This window comes from Tachypleus tridentatus, chromosome 10 (assembly GCF_004210375.1).
Source record: "Tachypleus tridentatus isolate NWPU-2018 chromosome 10, ASM421037v1, whole genome shotgun sequence".
Lineage (NCBI taxonomy): Eukaryota > Metazoa > Arthropoda > Merostomata > Xiphosura > Limulidae > Tachypleus > Tachypleus tridentatus.
Genome location: NC_134834.1, coordinates 157,548,761 through 157,569,446, shown reverse-complemented (window position 1 = coordinate 157,569,446; position 20,686 = coordinate 157,548,761). Strand labels below are relative to the sequence as shown.

General features: G+C 34.5%; 1 protein-coding gene across 6 annotated transcripts in view; it reads right to left on the bottom strand.

Annotated features, from left to right (window-relative positions):
• LOC143230735 (pappalysin-1-like) overlaps window positions 1-16,716 on the bottom strand; it is a 34,126-nt gene extending 17,410 nt beyond the window's left edge. The window contains exons 1-11 of one of the 6 annotated variants that reach the window (XR_013016610.1): window positions 15,679-16,716; window positions 13,442-13,671; window positions 11,665-12,101; window positions 8,605-9,021; window positions 6,881-7,026; window positions 6,009-6,299; window positions 5,572-5,889; window positions 4,381-4,655; window positions 3,366-3,538; window positions 1,477-1,605; window positions 622-713 (exon numbers count right to left, since the gene is read on the bottom strand). Coding sequence is in view for 5 of the 6 variants with exons in the window: in XM_076464814.1 (XP_076320929.1) it covers window positions 622-713; window positions 1,477-1,605; window positions 3,366-3,538; window positions 4,381-4,655; window positions 5,572-5,889; window positions 6,009-6,299; window positions 6,881-7,026; window positions 8,605-9,021; window positions 11,665-12,101; window positions 13,442-13,671; window positions 15,679-16,108 (2,938 nt within the window). In the remaining variant the exon portion in view is untranslated. The remainder of the gene's footprint in view (window positions 1-621; window positions 714-1,476; window positions 1,606-3,365; window positions 3,539-4,380; window positions 4,656-5,571; window positions 5,890-6,008; window positions 6,300-6,880; window positions 7,027-8,604; window positions 9,022-11,664; window positions 12,102-13,441; window positions 13,672-15,678) is intronic. The other 5 variants (XM_076464814.1, XM_076464815.1, XM_076464818.1 and 2 more) reach the window with 5 other exon arrangements.
• Between the last annotated feature and the right edge of the window lie 3,970 nt (window positions 16,717-20,686).

Below are 20,686 nucleotides of genomic sequence, written 5' to 3'. Positions count from 1 at the left end.
ACATATATAAGATACTTCTAAAGAACTACGTCTAAAAAGAGAGGATAATTTAGTCAGCAGTCCATGTGTGTGGGGTTCTGTACATTTATGAATACTAAATAATAGGGATTTTGACCATGTTGATTATTATATATTTTTACCTGTTTATTTGTACCTTTTACATATTTTTCTGATAAACCATTGAAAAAAGCGATTTTTTTCAAACCTACCTAAATAAGAATCTTCAGTTTGTTTCCATTTAGTATAAGAAGCGTCACATTTTATTTATTCTGTTATCAATACTTTTCCAGGAATTAATATTTTATGCATTATTGAAATTTTTCACATATGCTTCCAATGATTCGACAAAGTAACTTCTCTTTCATCTATATAAACTACGATAGCAATTATATATCAAATACAAAGTTAACAAACAAAGTAATATCACGAATATTTCACCTAACTACCATGCAATGTCTTAAATCTTTGTGAGCTGAATATTCATAATAATGTCATGTTTAAAGTTTAAATATGTATTAATTGTGGACTTGCGAATATATAAACCAATTATTAAAATCAATAGAAATATTTATCAGAATTGATTTTATATAATAAAACACTTTTAAGAGCAAACTGTTGTACCTCGACAGAGAAATGATTTCTCCACTTTACATTGTTTATCACAACCATCCCCGTCTATCAAGTTTTCATCATCACATTCTTCTCCATTTGATCTGTAAAATTATTAATATTAACGAAAAGAAGCTTTAGATATAAATATATTCTAGATAATTTGAATATTGTCGATTTTCATATTCAGCCATAACTGGAATTCACTTCTAGCTAAGTTATACGATATTAATCAATGAATTATTGTTCACGTCTTTGCTAACAATTCTGCTATGTATCTCAAACAAAACAAAACTAAAACATTATCCAAAATGACACGAAGAAAATAAGGATACTAAAAAAAACACTTCACATTTCAACAAAAATACTAATTATTATTTAACAAACAAAATTACTAATACAGTCATGTAATGTGTTTTTTATTACTTTTTCTATTAATGCCTTGAAAAAAAGCAGTATACTTTGAAACTTTATGTCGATTACCTTTACCATGTTATGAAAACCAAGTTCGATAAATTTCTGAAATCAGCCACTCATAAATCACATTATGATTTATAACTGATACAGTGATACCTCTTAAAATAATTAATTATATTAATTACATCATGATACAGTAATACTCCTTAAAATAATTAATTACATTAATTACATAATAATACTGTGATACTCCTTAAAATAAAAACAAAACATTTCCAACGTATATTTAAAAAAAGCAGAAAGGAACCTAGAAATGTTCGGACAGAATAATATGTCTCTTTTGTTTAGAAAGAATAATTAAACTCTGTTATATTTTTCAAGTTAGTAGGATAAGTATATCATTACCTCATGTGTTCTGTTAAAGTAAATAATAGTTTTAACGCATCTCACCTAGAAATCTTTCCATCTCCACAAGTCTCATTTCCATGGAGATATTTCAAAGAGGGAGAAAGGAAAGTCTCCCGTGAACCTAGCCATGCTTTAACTGCATATGTGTAGACTTGTTTCTTGACCACTTCACTGTAAAAAAGGTATAAAACTTGTGGTATTATGTTAAACACTAAACTTTCTCAGCCAGCTAAACATTTCGCAACTTCATAGTGTGGGACATATTTGTGGTACTGAATTTTTATTGTCTTCTCAGGGCCATACCTCATCATACCGAGTATGAATTCAATACTTTTGTCCAATTGGATTAGGCTCGACATGGCCAGGTGGGTTAAGGCTTTCGACTCATAATCTCAGGGTCGCGGACTCGAATCCCCGTCACAACAAACATGCTCGCCCTTTCAGCCGTAAGGGCGTTATAATGTGACGGTCAATCCCATTATTCGTTGGTAAAGAATAGCTCAAGAGTTAGCGGTGGGTCGTGATGACTAGTTACCTTCCCTCTAGTCTTATACTGCTAAAATAGGGACGACTAGCGCAGATAGCCCTCGTGTGGCTTTGCGCGAAATTTCAAAACAAACAACCCAATTGGATGAAAAAAAATTGAAATCTGAACTTCTTCTTTTCAGGGCAAGGAAATTGAAATTATTAGTTGTGATAATATTTTAAGCTTTAGTTAAAAGACATTATTTACAAAAGTTTTATTTTTTAATTCATATTAACTGCATTATTATCATTTTTATACGCATGTGTTTTTGTAGTTTCTTCTATGACTGAATCTTAACTTTACATATACAGGGATATCGATGCTACTTCCTAGTGAATATTTTTTTCATATTGTTTATACTTGTAAAAAAGCTTAATTTTTTATTGTAACTGTTGTCTAACATAATTGAGGTATAAATTAACACCTCAAAAACGCGACGTACTATCATCGATTACAAAAAAGCCTAACCTAAATTAAACCTATTCTATCAGTGCTAATAAAACGTTGATGTCAGAGTGCTTCATCAGGTTAGTTTCCTCACCTATTTCTTAATAGACTTGTTCGACCAAAAGAAAACTAAGCACCCACAGAAACCTCCAACATTAATTATCATTACTATTCATTAATAATAATAAACAATTTCAGGTTGTAGCAAGAAAACATGTTACAATTAAAAACACAATACCGTGATACTATACTAACATTTCATAACAAGGTAGAGCATAGTGCTCAATGTCAATGACTATTCAAATAAGTCTTGTTCGGGTTACTATAGTGAAGATGTAAAATCCCCACTGCCTCTATGAGTCCCGATGCTCTGCTCGCAAACTAAGGGTCGTGGGTTCAAATTCTTGTCCTTTCAAACGTGGGGCTGTTATAATGTGACGGTCGATATCACTATTCGTTGGTAAAAGAGTAGCCCAAGAGTTGGCGGTGGGTGATGATGACTAACTATCTTCCCTCTGGTTTCATTGCTAAATTAATGGCTGCTAGAATAAGTGGCCCCCGTGTAGCTTAGCACAAAATTCAAACCAAACCCACCTCAAGAACCATTATAGGAATACTCCAAAAGAAACTTCACGACTCTCTTTCAAATGTCCTTTATCTTGAGACGATTTAATTTTTAAAAAAGTCTGCGAAAACCTACTGAATTTTATAAACTTTTATATGATGGAAGGAAATAATATCAACTGCACGCTAATCATGTATTACGAGAATAAGTATTAGATTATCCCATCAATAAACAGTATATACTAAACTGTATTATAAGTGAAGTCTTGGAGATCCAGACCATATTACTGGAAAACTTTTATATGCGAATAAGAAATGTCATGGTAAACTTTAGCCAGTATTCACTTTAATGCAATATTACACAGTTACGGATAAGTAACAGATTAATAACAACCTATCTGTAAACTCAGTATCATCAACAACTTTGCTATCCCCAGAAGAAAACGGCGGAGTTCGGAACACTCGATATCTTATTGGTTTGCAAGGATCACACTTTGGGTGGTTTGGCACAGAAACGAGCTGAACGGCGTCCACTGTCACTGATGGGGCTCGAGTTTTCAGAAGAATCTGCAGAAAATGTATCATACGTCAACTCTTAATTTCGAAATGTTATTTAAAACGTGTTTACAAATAATATTTCAAAAAGTTGCAGTTGATGTTTGTTTGATTATTTATAACAGAAAACGTTGGGAAAGATACTCTGAGGTTGTTCGATTCTTTTATTTTTACTGGAGGTTGGGAATGCATAGATTAAAACTTATCTTATTATTTCTCAGTATATTAGTGTGTCGGTAATATTTCTGTAGATTTTATACTAAACAACGAGAAAAAAAAACACTGAAGCGTTTTGAGATAAATATAATCTATAGTGTTAAATAAGACGTTGTCGATTTTTTTTGCTTTGGTTTATTCTACAAGCACTGATGACATGTATTTATTTCCAAAACCACTATGTTAAATTATCGCTAAGCCCTTTTTGATAGATTATTTAGGTAGAGTATTCGTGATAAAACTGTGTTAAATGGAGGGTAACTGCCTGTTGTAGAAACACAAGAGTAGAGGACGACGTTTCGAAATTTTCCGCCTTTTCTCTTCAGGCGGAAGTTTTTCGAAACGTCATCCTCTACACTTGTGTTTCTACAACAGGCAGTTGCCGTTAATTCAGTTTAGTTTCATAGGTGAGCTTAATCAAAATGTTGCACTTTAGCTAAAATCTCTCTTCATCAAACCTTTTTAGTGCGGAGAATATGTTTATCAGTTATGTTTTTTGTATTTATTAATTCACGCTATAAACTTTACAGACCATGCATTAAAAAATCCTAAAATTTCGGGAAAAAACTTGACAATCGGAAACAAACATTAAGAAAAGTTTCATACAATGTTAACATACAGACTAATTAATGATTTACCTTTTCCAATGTCTTGTCCGTTGAGAGTGACAAAGTTAACGGCATATCACAGTAGGCTTTTATATTTGTAATGACATCGACAGTGCCATCTGTGAACGGAAATACAACTTCGGATAATCCTTCTTTGGCATTATAAGAAATCCATATTGATAGTATGGCCGGGATCATTGGAAAGTCAAATATCAAAGTAATCGTGCATCCATTTCCATTGCAATGATGGAAATCTGGCATCCAAGCTTTTTCACTGGGTGTGCATGAGATGGCGTCGGGAGGCCCTGAACAATAGATATTTTACTGTTAATGAGGCTAGTAAGTGAAATAATGGCCTAATCCAACTACTTTATCATTTAAAAGAGAAACACAAGTTTACGATGTGTGAAGTATATGCGTCTGTGTGGTTTTCTTAGAGCAAAACCACATTGTGTTATCTGCTGTGTCTACCGAGGGGAATCGAGCACCTAATCTGTGAAAATTAACGGTAGGATTATGAGGGATTGATTTGTGCCGAGTTACACCGTACTTTTACATGTTAATGTTTGTTCCTTTGGAATGAATCATAAAGCTACACCCCGAGTATCAAAACCCGGTTTATAGTATTCTAAGACCACAGATATTCCTTTGTGCCATTGGAGGACCTTGATGTTAATAAACCCTTTGAAATACTTAACATAAACATTTGTCCCCCAGTGGCACAGAGATATGCCTGCAAACTCACACAACTAGAAAACGGATTTCGATACCTGTGATGGATCGAGCACAGATAATCTATTGTGTAGCATTGTGCTTAATTCTAAACAAACAAACGTAAAGACTGTAATAAGTAATTCCATACCAGGCATTATTGCACAGGGTCGTCTTGCTTAATGTGAAAAATACGTGACCAACTCGTTTCGAAACACGATAAACATACTTCCTTACCACATTTACCTTACAGTGGTAAATCTACGGATTTACAACGCTAAAATAAGGGTTCCCCTTCGGTAAACTTAGCAATAACCCGATGTAGCTTTGCTATAAGAAAACACACACACACCACAAAAAATATTAAAATGTTGTTGTATTTTTATTATAATGGGTGTGAGTGCCTAAAGCAGGATTTTAAAACTATGGTACTATTTTTATATCATTAAGACTCAAACTTCACGAATCGCTTTTTTTCCTGTTCGAACTTGGCTGAAGCAACCAACTGACCTGTAGCCTGGTGTGGTTTCCATGAATCTCCATAAGTAGTGGAGGTACTAGTAGCCTCGGCTTTACTGGCGTACTGGAACAACGCTCTGTCACTGGAACACATGGAACAAACTCTGTCGTCGTGAAATCCTTCCCGATCTAAAGGTGGAACCCAAGATATTGTTACTGAATCTTCTGTAGCCTGGACTACTACTGGAGGAATTGGAGGTGGTGGAGGAGAACGAAGACTTTCATCTTGCCATTTGTGATATTTTAGATCAAGGTAACAGTGCATTCGCGCCACCTGATGGTTTGTAAACGTGGTTGTACATGGATCATCTGCGAACACAGAAATTAATAATGCATATTAAAGCAAGCAAAGTTGTGTTCATGTAATTTAAAACGTTGTACACAATAATTGAAACATAAGTCAAGAAAAGACTAGAAACAAATCAAACCTGCATAGCTCATGTAGTTATCATAAGGGGTATTCTTAAAGTTCTTAAATCCACATTTCCCTTTCTCGGAAGGGGGATCCGTACATTCGTCATTCTGGGGAGTGGGGTTGGTATCTGCACATAAATCCCCAAGCGTCAAGGAAGCTTCTGTTTCAAGACAGGTGTCGTGGCACCCCATTTCTGACACACCTCGGTGAACATGCCACAGACCTAATGCATGACCGAATTCGTGTACCAAAGTGTTCATGTGGCCATCAACTCCAAACTCATTCAATTTCACTACAACTCCCCCTGCGATAAACAAAGATCAGCAGAAAATTTTATTATACGTATTATTAATGTGTGTGTGTGTGGGCGCGCAACACATCAACATAAAGTTGAAAAAATAGATCTGAAACCATTGAAACCTACGAAACCGACCATTTAAAGAGCATGTAGTTTTAAATAAGTCTATAAATTAAAAGGGAGAAATAAGGAAGTTACTTTATGAACTACATATATGTATAAGTATTTACAATATGATATGAACATGAATTTCTATAATTATTATTGTAAAACAACAATGTCTATCTCTTATAACAGTATATTAAAGAAATACAATAGTACAATTTATAATTCGGTAAACTAAAACGAATTTCAAACAATAAATGTCTCAGTTAGTACAATTCTATTCTTAAACGTATTTTAGATTTTATCTCCTTAATGTATTCTATCTTCGATATTACCAGGAATGGAACAGATTTATGAAATGGCTAGTGTTAATCAAAATGTATATGGTAATATATATATATAAAAAGCTGTATCCAACAAAAGCTCATATTAAGTTCATTCTTTTGTTTCTTTAGTTGTTAAGAATCTATACGCCTTCTTACCAAGATAAGAGAGCACCTCCTTTTCCCAAGGGAAAGCAGCTATGCCGATTATGTCTTTGTTGGTCCAGCGTGCAAACAGTACATTCAATTGTTCTTCGTTGCTTGAGTTCAGAACTGACTTGTATTCGTCTAGGCTGATGTACATTCTAAAAATTAAATCAAAAGTGATATTAACGGAAAGTAAACAACAGCATTATGCAGCGGTTAAGTGCATTATAGTAAAATGACTTTGTAACCTCATCATTGTCACAGTAATTTTCTATTTGACGGTCATGCAAATGAAAATAGCTCTGCCGCAAACTTTTCATTGTAAAAAGCTCCATTACAAGGTTTCCAAGTCCAAAGCACATCACTCCTCCATGTTGCTTTCAATAATCCATTTAGTATTCGGAGAAAAGTTTTACAGCACCTACTTCAACAGTTTGATCGTATAGAAATCCCTACGCATTGCATTTGGCAACTTCACGGTATTTCTTATGGAATAGCATTGAACACCTTGAGAGGGCTGAATGGATATATTGTGTATCAACTTTGTATATACAACTTGTCGCTCTTCATGAAAGAAGATATTTCAAATTGTTACATATTATCACCTGGGCACGTGAACGGCATTTATCTCTTACCTTTGTATTCGTGGATTTTCAACTATTATAAGACATCACATTTTTTTTAAGATGTCTTGTTGCAAGTCCCCTTCGAGATGGTCGTAGTATCCCAAGTTGATCTATATTTAATTGTCTTCTAATGCAATTAAGTAAAAAGGATATCTTCGTCCTGTACTTTTTAAAATTTCGATCTAAACACATCACTATGATCTAAGTTTATGAATGTTTTACGGTGGAAACTGTTATTACATGTCCTTCGCAAAAGCGATCAATTTTTAAGTGATATTACACGGTCTACTAAACTCCAATGTGAAAATATCACTTGACGAAATGCCGATCCAAAGCAAATTTGTTTCAGCTATAATTACCCAGTGAATTGCTGAATTACATGTTCAAAATTGTTTTAATACAATTTACCCTACGCTTATGATATAACACAATAATCAAATGCTATGTCCGCCGATCGTTTCATACATTACAGTGGTATGAATACGTCAGTTTATAGACATAAGGGCAAAGCTCAAAACAATTTTTGTTCACATCTACTTTTCATCCTTCAACCTTTTCTTCTCAAATTCTTTTGATTTAATTTTTGCTTCTCAAGACAGTAATGGAGGTTTCATTACCCAGTTATCTATAAAAGCGTCTCTAAACATATACTAACTGGTAACTGGTATTTAAACATTGTTTTATGGCAGTAATTTCCTCGTGTTCATTCTCCTATCTTCCCCCTCCTTACTTCAATCTTCCCTCCTTTCTTAGGAGCGGATACAGCTAGTCTTCTGTACAAAACTTTCTTCACATTCCATTTCCCTACATCCTAATCACTTCTTAACTTTTTTTTCCCCTTTGGCTTTAAGAAAACAGGTCCGCAATCTAATGTATTGTGACTCAATTAATCAAATTAAAATGTTGGCTCAGCACCATTGTTTTGATAAATATAAAATATAGTTTGTATTTAGATTATTATTTTTTGCACTTTTTTGTTTTGAAAAACATCACATATACATACATATATTTCATTATAAATTATGGCTGCTGAATAGTCTTTCTCCAAAAATAAAGAAAAATTTACAAAGATCTCGTTATAGCTTAAGAACTGGTCAGGGGTACTATTACCTGTTAGGAGACGATGGATCCAAACACGTGGAGAGGAATTTCTTAGCCTTACCAGTACAACAGTCTCCTCTGTCCCATTCGTTGTAGGCCTTATTACACTCATGGTCACATTGACCATCACCCTTTTTCGCTTCCGGGCACAGAGAATGCTCAACATCACAATCTCCTCCGTCATTTCCTGTTAGCGAAAGCTGGCATTCAGGATCACATATTCCATTTCCAACGGACTGCGGGCGGCAATCCAACAAGATTGTACGTCGACGTAACGAGGTGTTGCGGACAGGAGTATGTTGTAACACCCAACTAATATTGTAAGGGAAAAAAGCATTCACCAACGCTCGATGCTGCTTTCTAATCTGCTCATCTGACACAGTGGGGTTCGAACCATCAAAATTTTTCACGTTGATGACACGATAGCTGAAACATAGCGATAAGAGACTGCGTTTACAGAAGGGCATGTCTCACACTTTATTTAATAAACTACTTAACCATTGATCAAAGTATAAAGGTAGATCTAAGTTTGATACTTTGTTCTCTAATATCATTAATAGTATATTGTACTCATGGATTATATGACGACTCTCCATAACCTTGACCATAACGGGATCACAAGTAAGTCCTAATATAGCTCTAAACTCTTCACGGTATACGTTCTTGTACTTTAAAAGGCTTATGCAATTATTTTTAGGTTAAAAGTCAAGTAAGCCTCTATTACTAGTTACAACTGGAACAGTGTTTGAAATTTACTTAGTACTGACAGAAAATAAATTAGTCAAGTTGAACATGTGAGCTAAATGTTAGTAATGAAGATATTAATTATCAAATTGACAAGACGTAAAAGAATATCACACTTAGTGTGAAAAATGTGTGAAAACTTAATATGAACCAATGTCAATATTGCTCAATAAACTGGTGATAACTTTTGTTTTTTTAAATGGCACAAACTTTTGTTTATTCGATTATAGAGCAAAGTCACACTGGGCTATCTGCTGTGTCCACCGCTGAGAATCGAACATTTAGATATAAATATATTAACAACATTGGAAAGTTTGTTTCTTTCAAAACGTAAAGAAATTCTGTGATTCTCAGGTTCGAACCCCCATCCCATCAAACATGCTCACTCTTTAAACCGTGGGAACGTTATAATGTTATGATGAATCCCACTATTCGCAGGTTATAGAATAGCTATAACTAGCTGCCTTTCCTTTCACTACTAAATTAGGGACGGCTAGCGCCGATAACTCTCGTGTGACTTTACGCGAAATTCATAATAAACCAATCTTCCATCCACAAAACTAATAATGAATATTTTAATTTAGCTAAATTTTTCACTTTGCACATTAGACCTGACCAAAAATATTAAAATATGGTAGCTTTGTGTAGTCTTAGTAATGCACTTGAGTTTTTGCATTATCATTATCATTATTCATTATTCATGAATGGCACATTTCTTATTAACCGCTGTTTATATCATTGAATATTGTTCTCCTTACAAACTAATAATTCACAAACGTTATTGATGATATATATATAACATTTCAATTCACTTAAAAACTTGTTAGGCGTATCTCTAGAAGATTGTTATAGAGGGGCATTTCGAAAACTGGTGATCTTCTTACAATCTTGTAGAACAGTAGAATGTTACAGAGGCTAAATACGCTATAATGAAATAATTTTGGATGTTTACCACATCGTTGCAGTCTCTTTGTCGCCACATCCAGTCATTCTCTTCCTAACAACTGTTCATCTTCACCCTTATCTGCAGCGTAGTTCAAATGGCCTCCCAGTGGCACAGCGGTATGTCTATGGGCCTATGCTACTAGAAACATGGTTTCGATACTCGTGATGGACATAGCACAGATAGCCCATTGTTAAACTTTGTGCGTAATTACAAACTAACACACGTGACGACAAAACTTACGGAATCTATTGTCAGTGTTGACGATGAATATAAAGTTAATTTTTTCATGACGAATGAAACAATTCTTCAAAAGACTCTGTCATGAGGCTCTTATGGTCAAACCCAACCACTTCTCCCTGTATGCATCCCATATTCCATCTCGTATACAAGAATAATGATTTCCCACCACTAAATTATGTCTTGTAAACAGCTTGTCCGTAACTTGTGCAATTTTTCCAGACAGAGATCCTTCTTTATTGTGTTGCATACACCTGTTCATGGATACTCATCTGTTACGAGACATCGCTCTTTTATTACCACATTTTGAATACAGCTTGTTTCCACAGCTCTTTCTGAACAGTCCTAGTGGCCCAAGTTAATTTATATATTTTTAATGCCATTAAATATAAAATATATCTTCGTCTTATAAACTACAAATCCCTGATATGAACACATTTTATCATCTGAGTGTGCGAATACTGTGTCGAAAAGAGCTGCAATGTACCTTTCTCAAAAATCGATCAGTTTTCAATTTGTTTGGTTTGGTTTGAATTTCGCGCTTAGCTACACGAGGGTTATCTGTACTAGGTGTTTTTAATTCACTAGCAGTTTAAGACTAAATGAAAGGCAACCACATACCACAAACTCATAGGCTACTTTTTTTAAAATGAATAAAGAGATTGACCGTAACTTTATAACGCTCCCACGGCTGAATAGGCGAGCATGTTTGATGGAACGGGGACTCAGATCCGCGACCCTCACGTTACGAGTCAAGTACACTAACCACCTAGTCATGTCGGGCTATCTATTTCTAGCAGTGTCACACTATCTTCATAACTCCAGCGTAAAAATATAGCTCTCTTACATACTGTTCTATTACGACTTTATATTGGCTATGTTTGTGACATAAATTAAAATTGTTTAAATATAACGTAAGTGTATACCCACTGTATAGAATTACCTTTAATTACCTTTGTTATTCTATACAATGTTGCCTAACTTAATGAAGCAGAAGGTCATTTTTTCTTATCGTTTCAATATGTTATACCTTAACTTTGATTATTAATTACCGAATTTCTAATCCATTTGTTCCTCCTTACTATCTTTACTATATTTTACTTAAAAACTACACTATCCATTAATTAATAATTAGGACATACCGAACTATTTTCTGTCGACGTAACTCCCAATGAGAACTGTAACTGCGAATGACGTCAGGAACATCACATACTGTTACACCACAAGGTGGGGGACGTAAACCTAAATGAAAGGGTCGACTTGGAGCGTCTGACATTACCAGAACAGGCGCAGGAGTAAGTTTCTGTATCTCGTCCTCTTTCCATTGCCACATGTCCAAATCCTGAAAGTTTTCGGAAAAGATCAGGCCTTGAGTTTTAGGTTCAATTCTCTGGTGGCTATCACGTTGGTACATTTTTGAAGTAATCTCTTGCTGAGATTTCGCAACATTCCAAATCCTGAGAGCATCGATAGTACCACGATAGTGATGTCCGCTATGACCTCCAAGTTCTAAAACACGGCATTGAAAAGTTGTTTCTTGCTGAAAAATCGGTCCTGCAATGACGGAGTTTGCTGCTACCTGTCATTAATTAAGAGTTGTTGTTATTTTAATTAATAGCGATTTCTCCTTTTAACAATAAACGATCATTTTAAGTAGATGACTTAGTCCAAACAATAATTAACAACTGGATAATTCACATGCATGATAATTGTAACCAAGTTTAATTTAAAAAGTATCATTGTTCTCAGCTTATTTGTTATTTCGAAGACAAATATCCATAGATCAAACTAAATTATGACAGTTAGTCTGATGTGTTATTTCTTTTGGTGAGCAAACATCAAACAGAGTAATCAAAGCCGCTGAAAGGAGGAAAACTGACAGCAGTAAGATCAGAACACTACATCTTAACCAACTGGTCAGGTCATCTTTATATTATAGTGTGCCATGAAAAAAGAAAAGAAATATACTTATTATCTGAATATGCAATTAACCTGCCCTCTGGTACAGCAGTATGTCTTCGAACTTACAACTGTAGGAACATGGTTTGGATACCCGTGAAAGGCAGAACATATAGCTCATTATGTAGCTTTCTGTGTAATTACAAACAAACTGTGTGGAATCGGTTTCATTAAAAAATAAATAATAATAGTAGTGCTTGAACACATTTTTATTCATTTACTTTGAAAAATTAATTCACGAATTCTTTACGTTTTCCATCATTAATCTGAAATAACTTCCACATATTTATTTATTTATTCGTTGAATTTCGTCAGAAGTTACTTCAAAACCACCTGCGCTAGTCGTCTCTAATTTGGAATGAAAACTAGGGGGAAGACAGCTTTGCGCGAAATTCAAAACAAACCAATGCACATAGTTTAATGAAAAAATATATTTATTCTATGTGGCAGACGTAACCAAATGTAACTGGACTAAAAAAAATTCCGAATTATTCAGTAACTTGTCGCGTGCTTATTTTAATGTTGTTTCTTCGAGTTATCTCTCGTTTAATTTGTTTCTACATTAATTGAGCAACCGTGTCTGCTATTTTACGATACTTTAACCCCTTACTGCAGTTCCTCAAAGGAGCAGATCGTTAATATGGTTAATACAATTTTTTAATTTGTACGATATTCAGACAACAAAGGTGTGAAGCTCTTTTTCTTTTTAGGTTCGTGTTTCAAAGTTTTCTCTTCGTTCCTCATATTCCATGCTTTTGAGGTCACTAAATCAAGTTCATTTGAGTAATTTGAGAAGAGTAAATCATCCATCAACGACGTCATAAGGTCGCACATTATTTCAAGTGTGATTTTATTATAGGTTGGTTTAATTCAGGCTAATGGATTTGATTTTAGATGCAATTTTTCTACACTGATAACCACGTCTTATTATGGGCGTTAAATTAATGACTTTAAACGAACCTGAGCACCGTTAACGAACAACTTCAAGTATTCCCCGTCATATGTCACAGCTAAATGATGCCATTTACTCGGGATATACTTTATAGGAGAAGCAAGGGTGCTTGTCTGAGGATTTCGAGATGGTCGCATGTTAAAATAAAATTTTGCATCTTTCTCCCCATTTGTGTCCGTTGTTCGAATCCCGATTTCCCAGCCTCTGTCTGGAAATGGTGTGCAAAAATCCACAGCCTCTGAAAGATAGGTATACAAGTGTATAAACTCAAAAACACAAAGAACATTAACCGATTGATAAACAATAGTCTCTCTATGACATAATGGTAAACTTGAGGGTTTACAATGCTAGAATTCGAGGTTTCATCTCAGTGGTGAATGTATGAAATGTAACAACTTTGCGTTAAAACAAAACAATACAGACAAAGGCAAAGAAAGTGTCTAATTTATTGATCTACAGTAAAATACGTTTATTAAGAGACAAACAAATATGCTAAGAAAAAAGTGAATGATTAGCAGGTAAACTGGTTGTATGGTAGACAAGGCACTAAAGAGGGTAGAGTGAAATATTGTAATAATTACCGCATCCTTAATTAAGCAGTAATTACAGTTTCAGATCTATAATCATTCATGTTTATTTCACTCACTTCAGGCTGGTTGCCTTCCCTCTGGCGTGTAGAAAAATGGTTATACGTGAGCTCTTGGGGTCGATAACATGATATTTAAGATTACCTGATGTTTAGATTAAAAACTCTAATTACGTAGGAAACAAGATAAAACGGAGACCGAGAGTGGCGAACTGTGGACCGATGGGTCCACTATTTACGTCCCTTTACGAAAAAAAGCGCTCCTCACTTGGCTGTGAGTGTTTTTATAGTGATGGCGGAAATATCCAACTATTAGACGAAACAAGAGCAACCAAAGCGTTACTGTCTGTCCTCTAACCTACCAGTTCAAAATAAGGACTGGCTAGCGCAGATAGCCCTTAAATAGCTTTGCACAAATGTCCGAAAAACAAACATAATTTAAAGCTCACTATTTTAAATTATTGAAGGAAACAGAAAACTGCTGGAAAATTTCTTAGAATGTTTAAGGTAATATAGTTTGAAAATCCCACTAAGATATTTTATAAACTCGTTATTTTGAAGTGGGAAATTATTCAAGATTGAGAAAGGTACCTAAAATTGACTAAATTTTAAAAACAAGACGGAAAAAGATAAGGATCTGTTGAAGAAACACTAAATGTTAAAATGACTGTTTTAATTAACTGGTTAAAAATAATTAATGACAATGATAACTTTCTATATAACCTCCCATTTTTACCAAACCTTATAATTTTTCTTGACACTCTTTGTTGCCCTGATCTGAATTTATATACATTTTAGGTGATTTCCCAAAACTAGTTTTTCTCTTTCATTACTCATTTCATTTTATTCCAATTTATCAAAGATATTTGTTTCTTATCTTAACGTCCTGGAAGTTACTAAAACGATCGTTCAGTTTGAATTTATACTCTGAATACAGATTGAGGTCATCCAGAGCTTTAATTATAAATGAGGAGTAATACGTATATACTATAATATATGATATATCTTGTATAGAAAGAAATGAAAAAGAGATATCTCACCAAATTACTGACAAATTGTAGAAGAAATTAATACAATACCGTCATACCTTTAAGTGATGTGCGTGTTTTTCTTATAGCAAAGTTACATCGGGCTATCTGCTGAGCCCACCGAAGGGAATCGAACCCCCTGATTTTGGCGTTGTAAATCCGTAGACTTACCGCTGTACTAGCCGGGGAACCTTTAAGTGATAATATAATACATAACTCAGTTACAAATTTTAATCAAATTTATAAGTTTTAAACAGCTGTTATATGTTTTTTTTCTTATAGCAAAGCCACATCGGGCTATCTGTTGTGTCCACCGAGAGAAATCAAGCTCCTGATTTAAAAAGCTTTACTTTTGTATATGGTGTTACTTGTGGAATAATTTTTCAAAATAAATAAACAGAAAATCGCGATGACAGTAATAGTTTGTTTGTCTTAAAGCAAAGCCACGATGGACTACCCACTGTCTACCGCGAGCGATCAAACACTAGATTTTAGCGTTGCAAGTCCTTAAAGTTACCACTGTCCCATCAGGAGACAGCAATAACTGTAAAAAACGGAAACATTTACAAGCCATACAGTAGAAATACTGTAAAAGTGAAAGAAAAAATACAAAATAATAGATTAAGCATACCTACAATAACAGCTGGATTAGACTGCCCTCCCTCTGGCTTAGACCACAGCTCTACAGTGAAGTTTCCAGCTGGAATTACCTCAGCTTTAGGGAATTCCCTAGAAAACAGCGTTCCCCTTGTACCAGATATATACAAGGCCTTGTCAGTACTGGTAATATCTGCTGCCCGGCGACCTCTTCCATCTCCCAGGTTGACCACGTTACCAGAAGGGAAAGGACCAAAGTCTGTAGTATGAACAGGAGATACAGGATTTGACGTACATTGGGTCCACGCTTGTCGTTTCTGCTTGAGTAATGCTCCAAATAAAACCTCTTTGTCTACTCGCCCTCCACGAACTTGCTGAAGACTTTCTGATTCTTTTGTTGCAGTCCCTCCAAAATCAATACGGGTAAAAATAAACAAAGATAAGATGATTGTGAAAATACTCATGTTAATTATTGATACGTCTTAGTCTAAGTAACAAGCACTTCAAACTTCTTGCTACACAAATGATACACTTCGTCCTCCGCCCTTTCAACTACTTACTCTTATAAAGGATATAGCTCGGAGATTATTGATGATTAATGCGAAATGAGGGCAAAGTTCAATTATTTTTTGTTTACAAGTCGCCACTTAAACTTCACGTGATTTCACCTTGCCTTCAAAATGTCATCTTCGTTTATCAAGGCAAAAAGAAGGAGGGGGAACCATACTGTGCCTGGAAGATCCATGAGAGATACATATAAGCTTAAGTTAAGAAAACAACATGTGTAGTTACGATAGACACTGGTGTTTTATCAATGTAGACTAACGATAACAAAAAGAAAACCTTATTCTCTTTTTAATCTGAATAGCTTCATCCCAATAAAAGAAATTTTGAGGTTTGCGGAATCCAACAGATAGCTCCCGGGTTGTAAGGTTTGTGAAATCCAACAGATAGCTCCCGAATTGTGAGGTTTGTGGAATCCAACTGATAGCTTCCGGAAACAAATTCAGAAGACGACCCCTTACAATATTTCACCCATTGTTCTTTTTAAATGGCTCCTACGAAAGACTTTTACCTTCATGTTGATGCATATATGTTCTAGTTTTGACATGAATACTGTCTCTTTATTTGCTTATTTTAGAGCAAAGCCATATTAGAACATTTACAGTGTTCACCGTGAAGAATCGAACCCCGAACTTTAGTTATGTAAGTTTGTAAGCTTATCGCAGTTCCACTAGGGAGTGAGGAAATGTAAATTGAAAACCAGTAAATTCAAAAGTTTATGGAAAATTCACAATAATTCACTCTTCCCCTTTCTTAGTCTTGCTTTTCATTGGCTTAATCTTCAACGTCATGGTTTAATGCAATAAATTATCAATAGCTATTGGTCTAGTTAATTATGCTTTCAAATCCCAAGGCGCCTGAAATCCGATAAAATGTTTATTGTGAGAAAAAAATGTGATAAGTGACGTACAGAAATTTATCAAAATGTACAAGTATATTAAAAATCAGTAACACTCAGTAAATATGTTATGAACGTTTAAGTTCAAATAATCTTATGATAATATTTGATGAAATATGACGCACATGTCGCATCAGTATCAAGAATGTTTCAAATACACAATCTAACTATTAAAACATACGTATGTATTAAAACAAATGTTGATATTTCACGCATAAAATTACCAATACTTCCTGTAAACTAAATAATTAAATCGTATTAGAAACAAACTTTTTTTTAACACAGAAAGTTTCATATTCTTCCCATACCACAAACCCAAGTGTTCTATTCATCCCTTATCTAAAATAGCACTCATGTTATTCAAAATAATAATTTAACTAACAGCTACAGTCAAGTTTCCGATACAATAAATAATAATGATACAATTCAGACTAAAATATATAGAATTTCCTATTTACTTTTACCTATCATGTTAAAAGTGAATTTAAATTTAACTTTAAGCCCTCAGTTTATCACTTCACATCACACAGTTTATATAGCATCAGAAAACATAAAACAACCTTAATGACTCGAGAGTCTCAAATTTAATGTGAAACCTAGCTGATGGGTTTTATTCGGTGTGCGTAAGTTTAATGTGAAACCTGACTTAAGTTTTTTACTCAGTTGGCTAATTTTAACGTGAAACCTGACTTAAGTGTTTTTACTCAATAGACTGAAGTTTAACATGAAACCTGACTTAAGTGATGGCCCGGCATGGCCATGGGGGTTAAGGCGTTCGACTCGTAATTTGAGGGTTGCGGGTTCGAATCCCCATCACACCAAACAAGCTCGCCCTTTCAGCCGTGGGGGCGTTATAATGTAAAGGTCAATCCCATTATTTGTTGGTAAAAGAGTAGCCCAAGAGTTAGCGGTGGGTGGTGATGACTAGCTGCCTTCCCTCTAGTCTTATACTGCTAAAATAGGGATGGCTAACGCAGATAACCCTTGAGTAGCTTTGCGCAAAATTCAAAACAAACAAACTTAAATGTTTTTATTCAATAGGCTGAAGTTTAACGTGAAACCTGATTTAAATGTTGTTAATACTATTTGAAAAAGTATTGCATAATATATACTAGCTAATGTAGTTTATATTACTGTTATAAACACAAAAAACCGAATGTCTGATAGTGTGGATTGTAACGAGTTTTACTATCTTTAAAAAACACAGTGAAATAGTCTTGTACGTTGGTATGAGCAGAAACTTTCACTTTGTGCTAATAATACAATTTATTAGAAGAGTAGATGCAAAGAATTCCAATAACAAACAAACGAAATTACTGTATGATAGAATTGAAAATATTAAGAAATAGTTAAAAACCTTATAAGAGAAAACATTTAAGATGTTAAAATTTCGACCGTATAACCTTCACTTTGTTATAAAAAAAATGAAAGTCCGTCTACCTTCAACTTATAAATATCGAAGGTCAAATCCTAATTAAAAACGTCTGTTAGAATGAAGGTCGACAGCGGTGAAACACAGGGAGTAGACGAAACTGAGGAAACTTGCTGAAAGAGTATAAAAAGGAAGTGAAGAGACAATTTGGAATAAAGTATTTGAATTTCGTTTCTTTGCTTATAGCAAAGCTATTGTCCCACATTTTGAATACTGACCAGAAAAAACTACATCACGTCAGCAAAACACGTAATACCTGTTAAGGTATTAACTGTTACTCATAAAACACATCCACAACTTAAAACCAAGGGATACTTTTTTGTTATAGAATGGGTTTCAGCCCCTCCTGCTACGCCACCTGGAATAAAGAAAGCAGAAGTTAATGAATAGTGACAATAATGTGCAAAATAAAATATAAAGTAAACAAATATAAAAAATTATGAATAAGAAGTTATTAATATAATTTGAAAAAAAGAGTTGACTAAACATACTAAAAAGTTCAATGTTTTTATTTTTGTGTTATCCTCACGTGAGTCCCACCACCTGTTAGCTCCTAACACCCAGAAAGGTCTCTTAGTTCCGTTTGTCGTCTTTACCATTTATTTGAAATTTTTAACTGCAAATAATTTTAAATGGTATTACAGGCACATAATCGTAATTTATAAACTGCAGTTGTATATGGTCACCTGGGAAGGAGGGCAGACTAAGTTCACAAATTTACAACGTTAAAATCTAGGATTCGATTCCTCGCGATGTACAAATAGACACAGATTATCCAGTTTGGTTTTGCTCTAAAAGAAACAAAAGCAATCACACTATGTTAAAATTCTGAATGTTTTGAACAATATAAAACAAACAGCACAAAAATGGGTGATTGATCTTACTCAAAGAACTATTGGTATACATAGTTAGGTAAGATTTTGTTTCTTTGTTTTATTTTTAACTTCAAAATAAAATTATAAATAACGATTCAAAAGATATTTATTTCATCAAGATTACATGTTATACAATTGAAAACAATGCCATGATAAAATCTTTCAGTTAGGGTTTGTTTGTTTTAAATCTCTCGCAAAGCTACACGAGGGCTATCTGCGCTAGCCGTCCCTAATTTAGCAGTGTAAGACTAGAGGGAAGGCAGCTAGTCATCACCACCCACCGCCAACTCTTGGGCTACTTTTTTACAAATTGACCATTACATTATACCGCTCCCACGGCTGAAAAGGCGAGCATGTTTGGTGTGACGGGGATGCGAACCCGTGACCCTCAGATTACAAGTCGCACGCCTTAACACGCTTGGCCATGCCGGGCCCGTTTATTAAATGTGAATGGGAAAAATTGAGATTTGATCATTTAGGTTTTTACTAGTCAAACCTGTATGCTTAAAAATGATATCTTTTTTGTAAATGGAGATTTATCACAAATATAAGAGCTGGATTTGGTCTCAAGCTTGGGATCTGAGGGCTCATTTTCACAGTCTATTGCCGCAAAAATATGTTCTGCAACTTATACCAGGGGAAACGCTAAAATGTGACAGTCAAATCTTATTATTGGGTCAGACAAAAATATACCAAGAACTGGTTGTGAGTGGTGTTAGCCACCTATATTATTTTTATCATTTTAAAATTAATAACACAGACAGCTGTTTAGAAGTTTTGTGCAAATGTTCTCAAGCAAATAAACACAATTGAAAAATTCTTGTTTGTTTACCAAATAAAATCGTGATATTCTTATATCTTGTTATTCAGTAATACTCCAGTAAAAAAGGGCCCGGCATGTCCAGTTGATTAAAGCGCCCAACTTGTAATCCGAGGGTTGCGGGTTCGAACCCCTGTCAAACCAAACATGCTCGCCCTTTCAACCGTAGGGGCGTTATAATATGAGGGTCACTATTTTACCACTATTCGGTGGTAAAAGAGTAGCCCAATAGTTGGCGGTGGGTGGTGATGACTAGCTGCCTTCCATCTAAACTTACACTGCTAAATTCGGATGGGTAGCGCAGATAGCCTTCGTGTAGCTTTGCGCAGAATTCCAAACAAATCAATCAAAAAGGCTTAAATTACTCGATTTTCATACTTTCATAATGGTAAGTCTTTAAGAATAGAAGTTAGGGTTTGCAGAAAGTTTTGTTACGAAAATCAATATCAAATT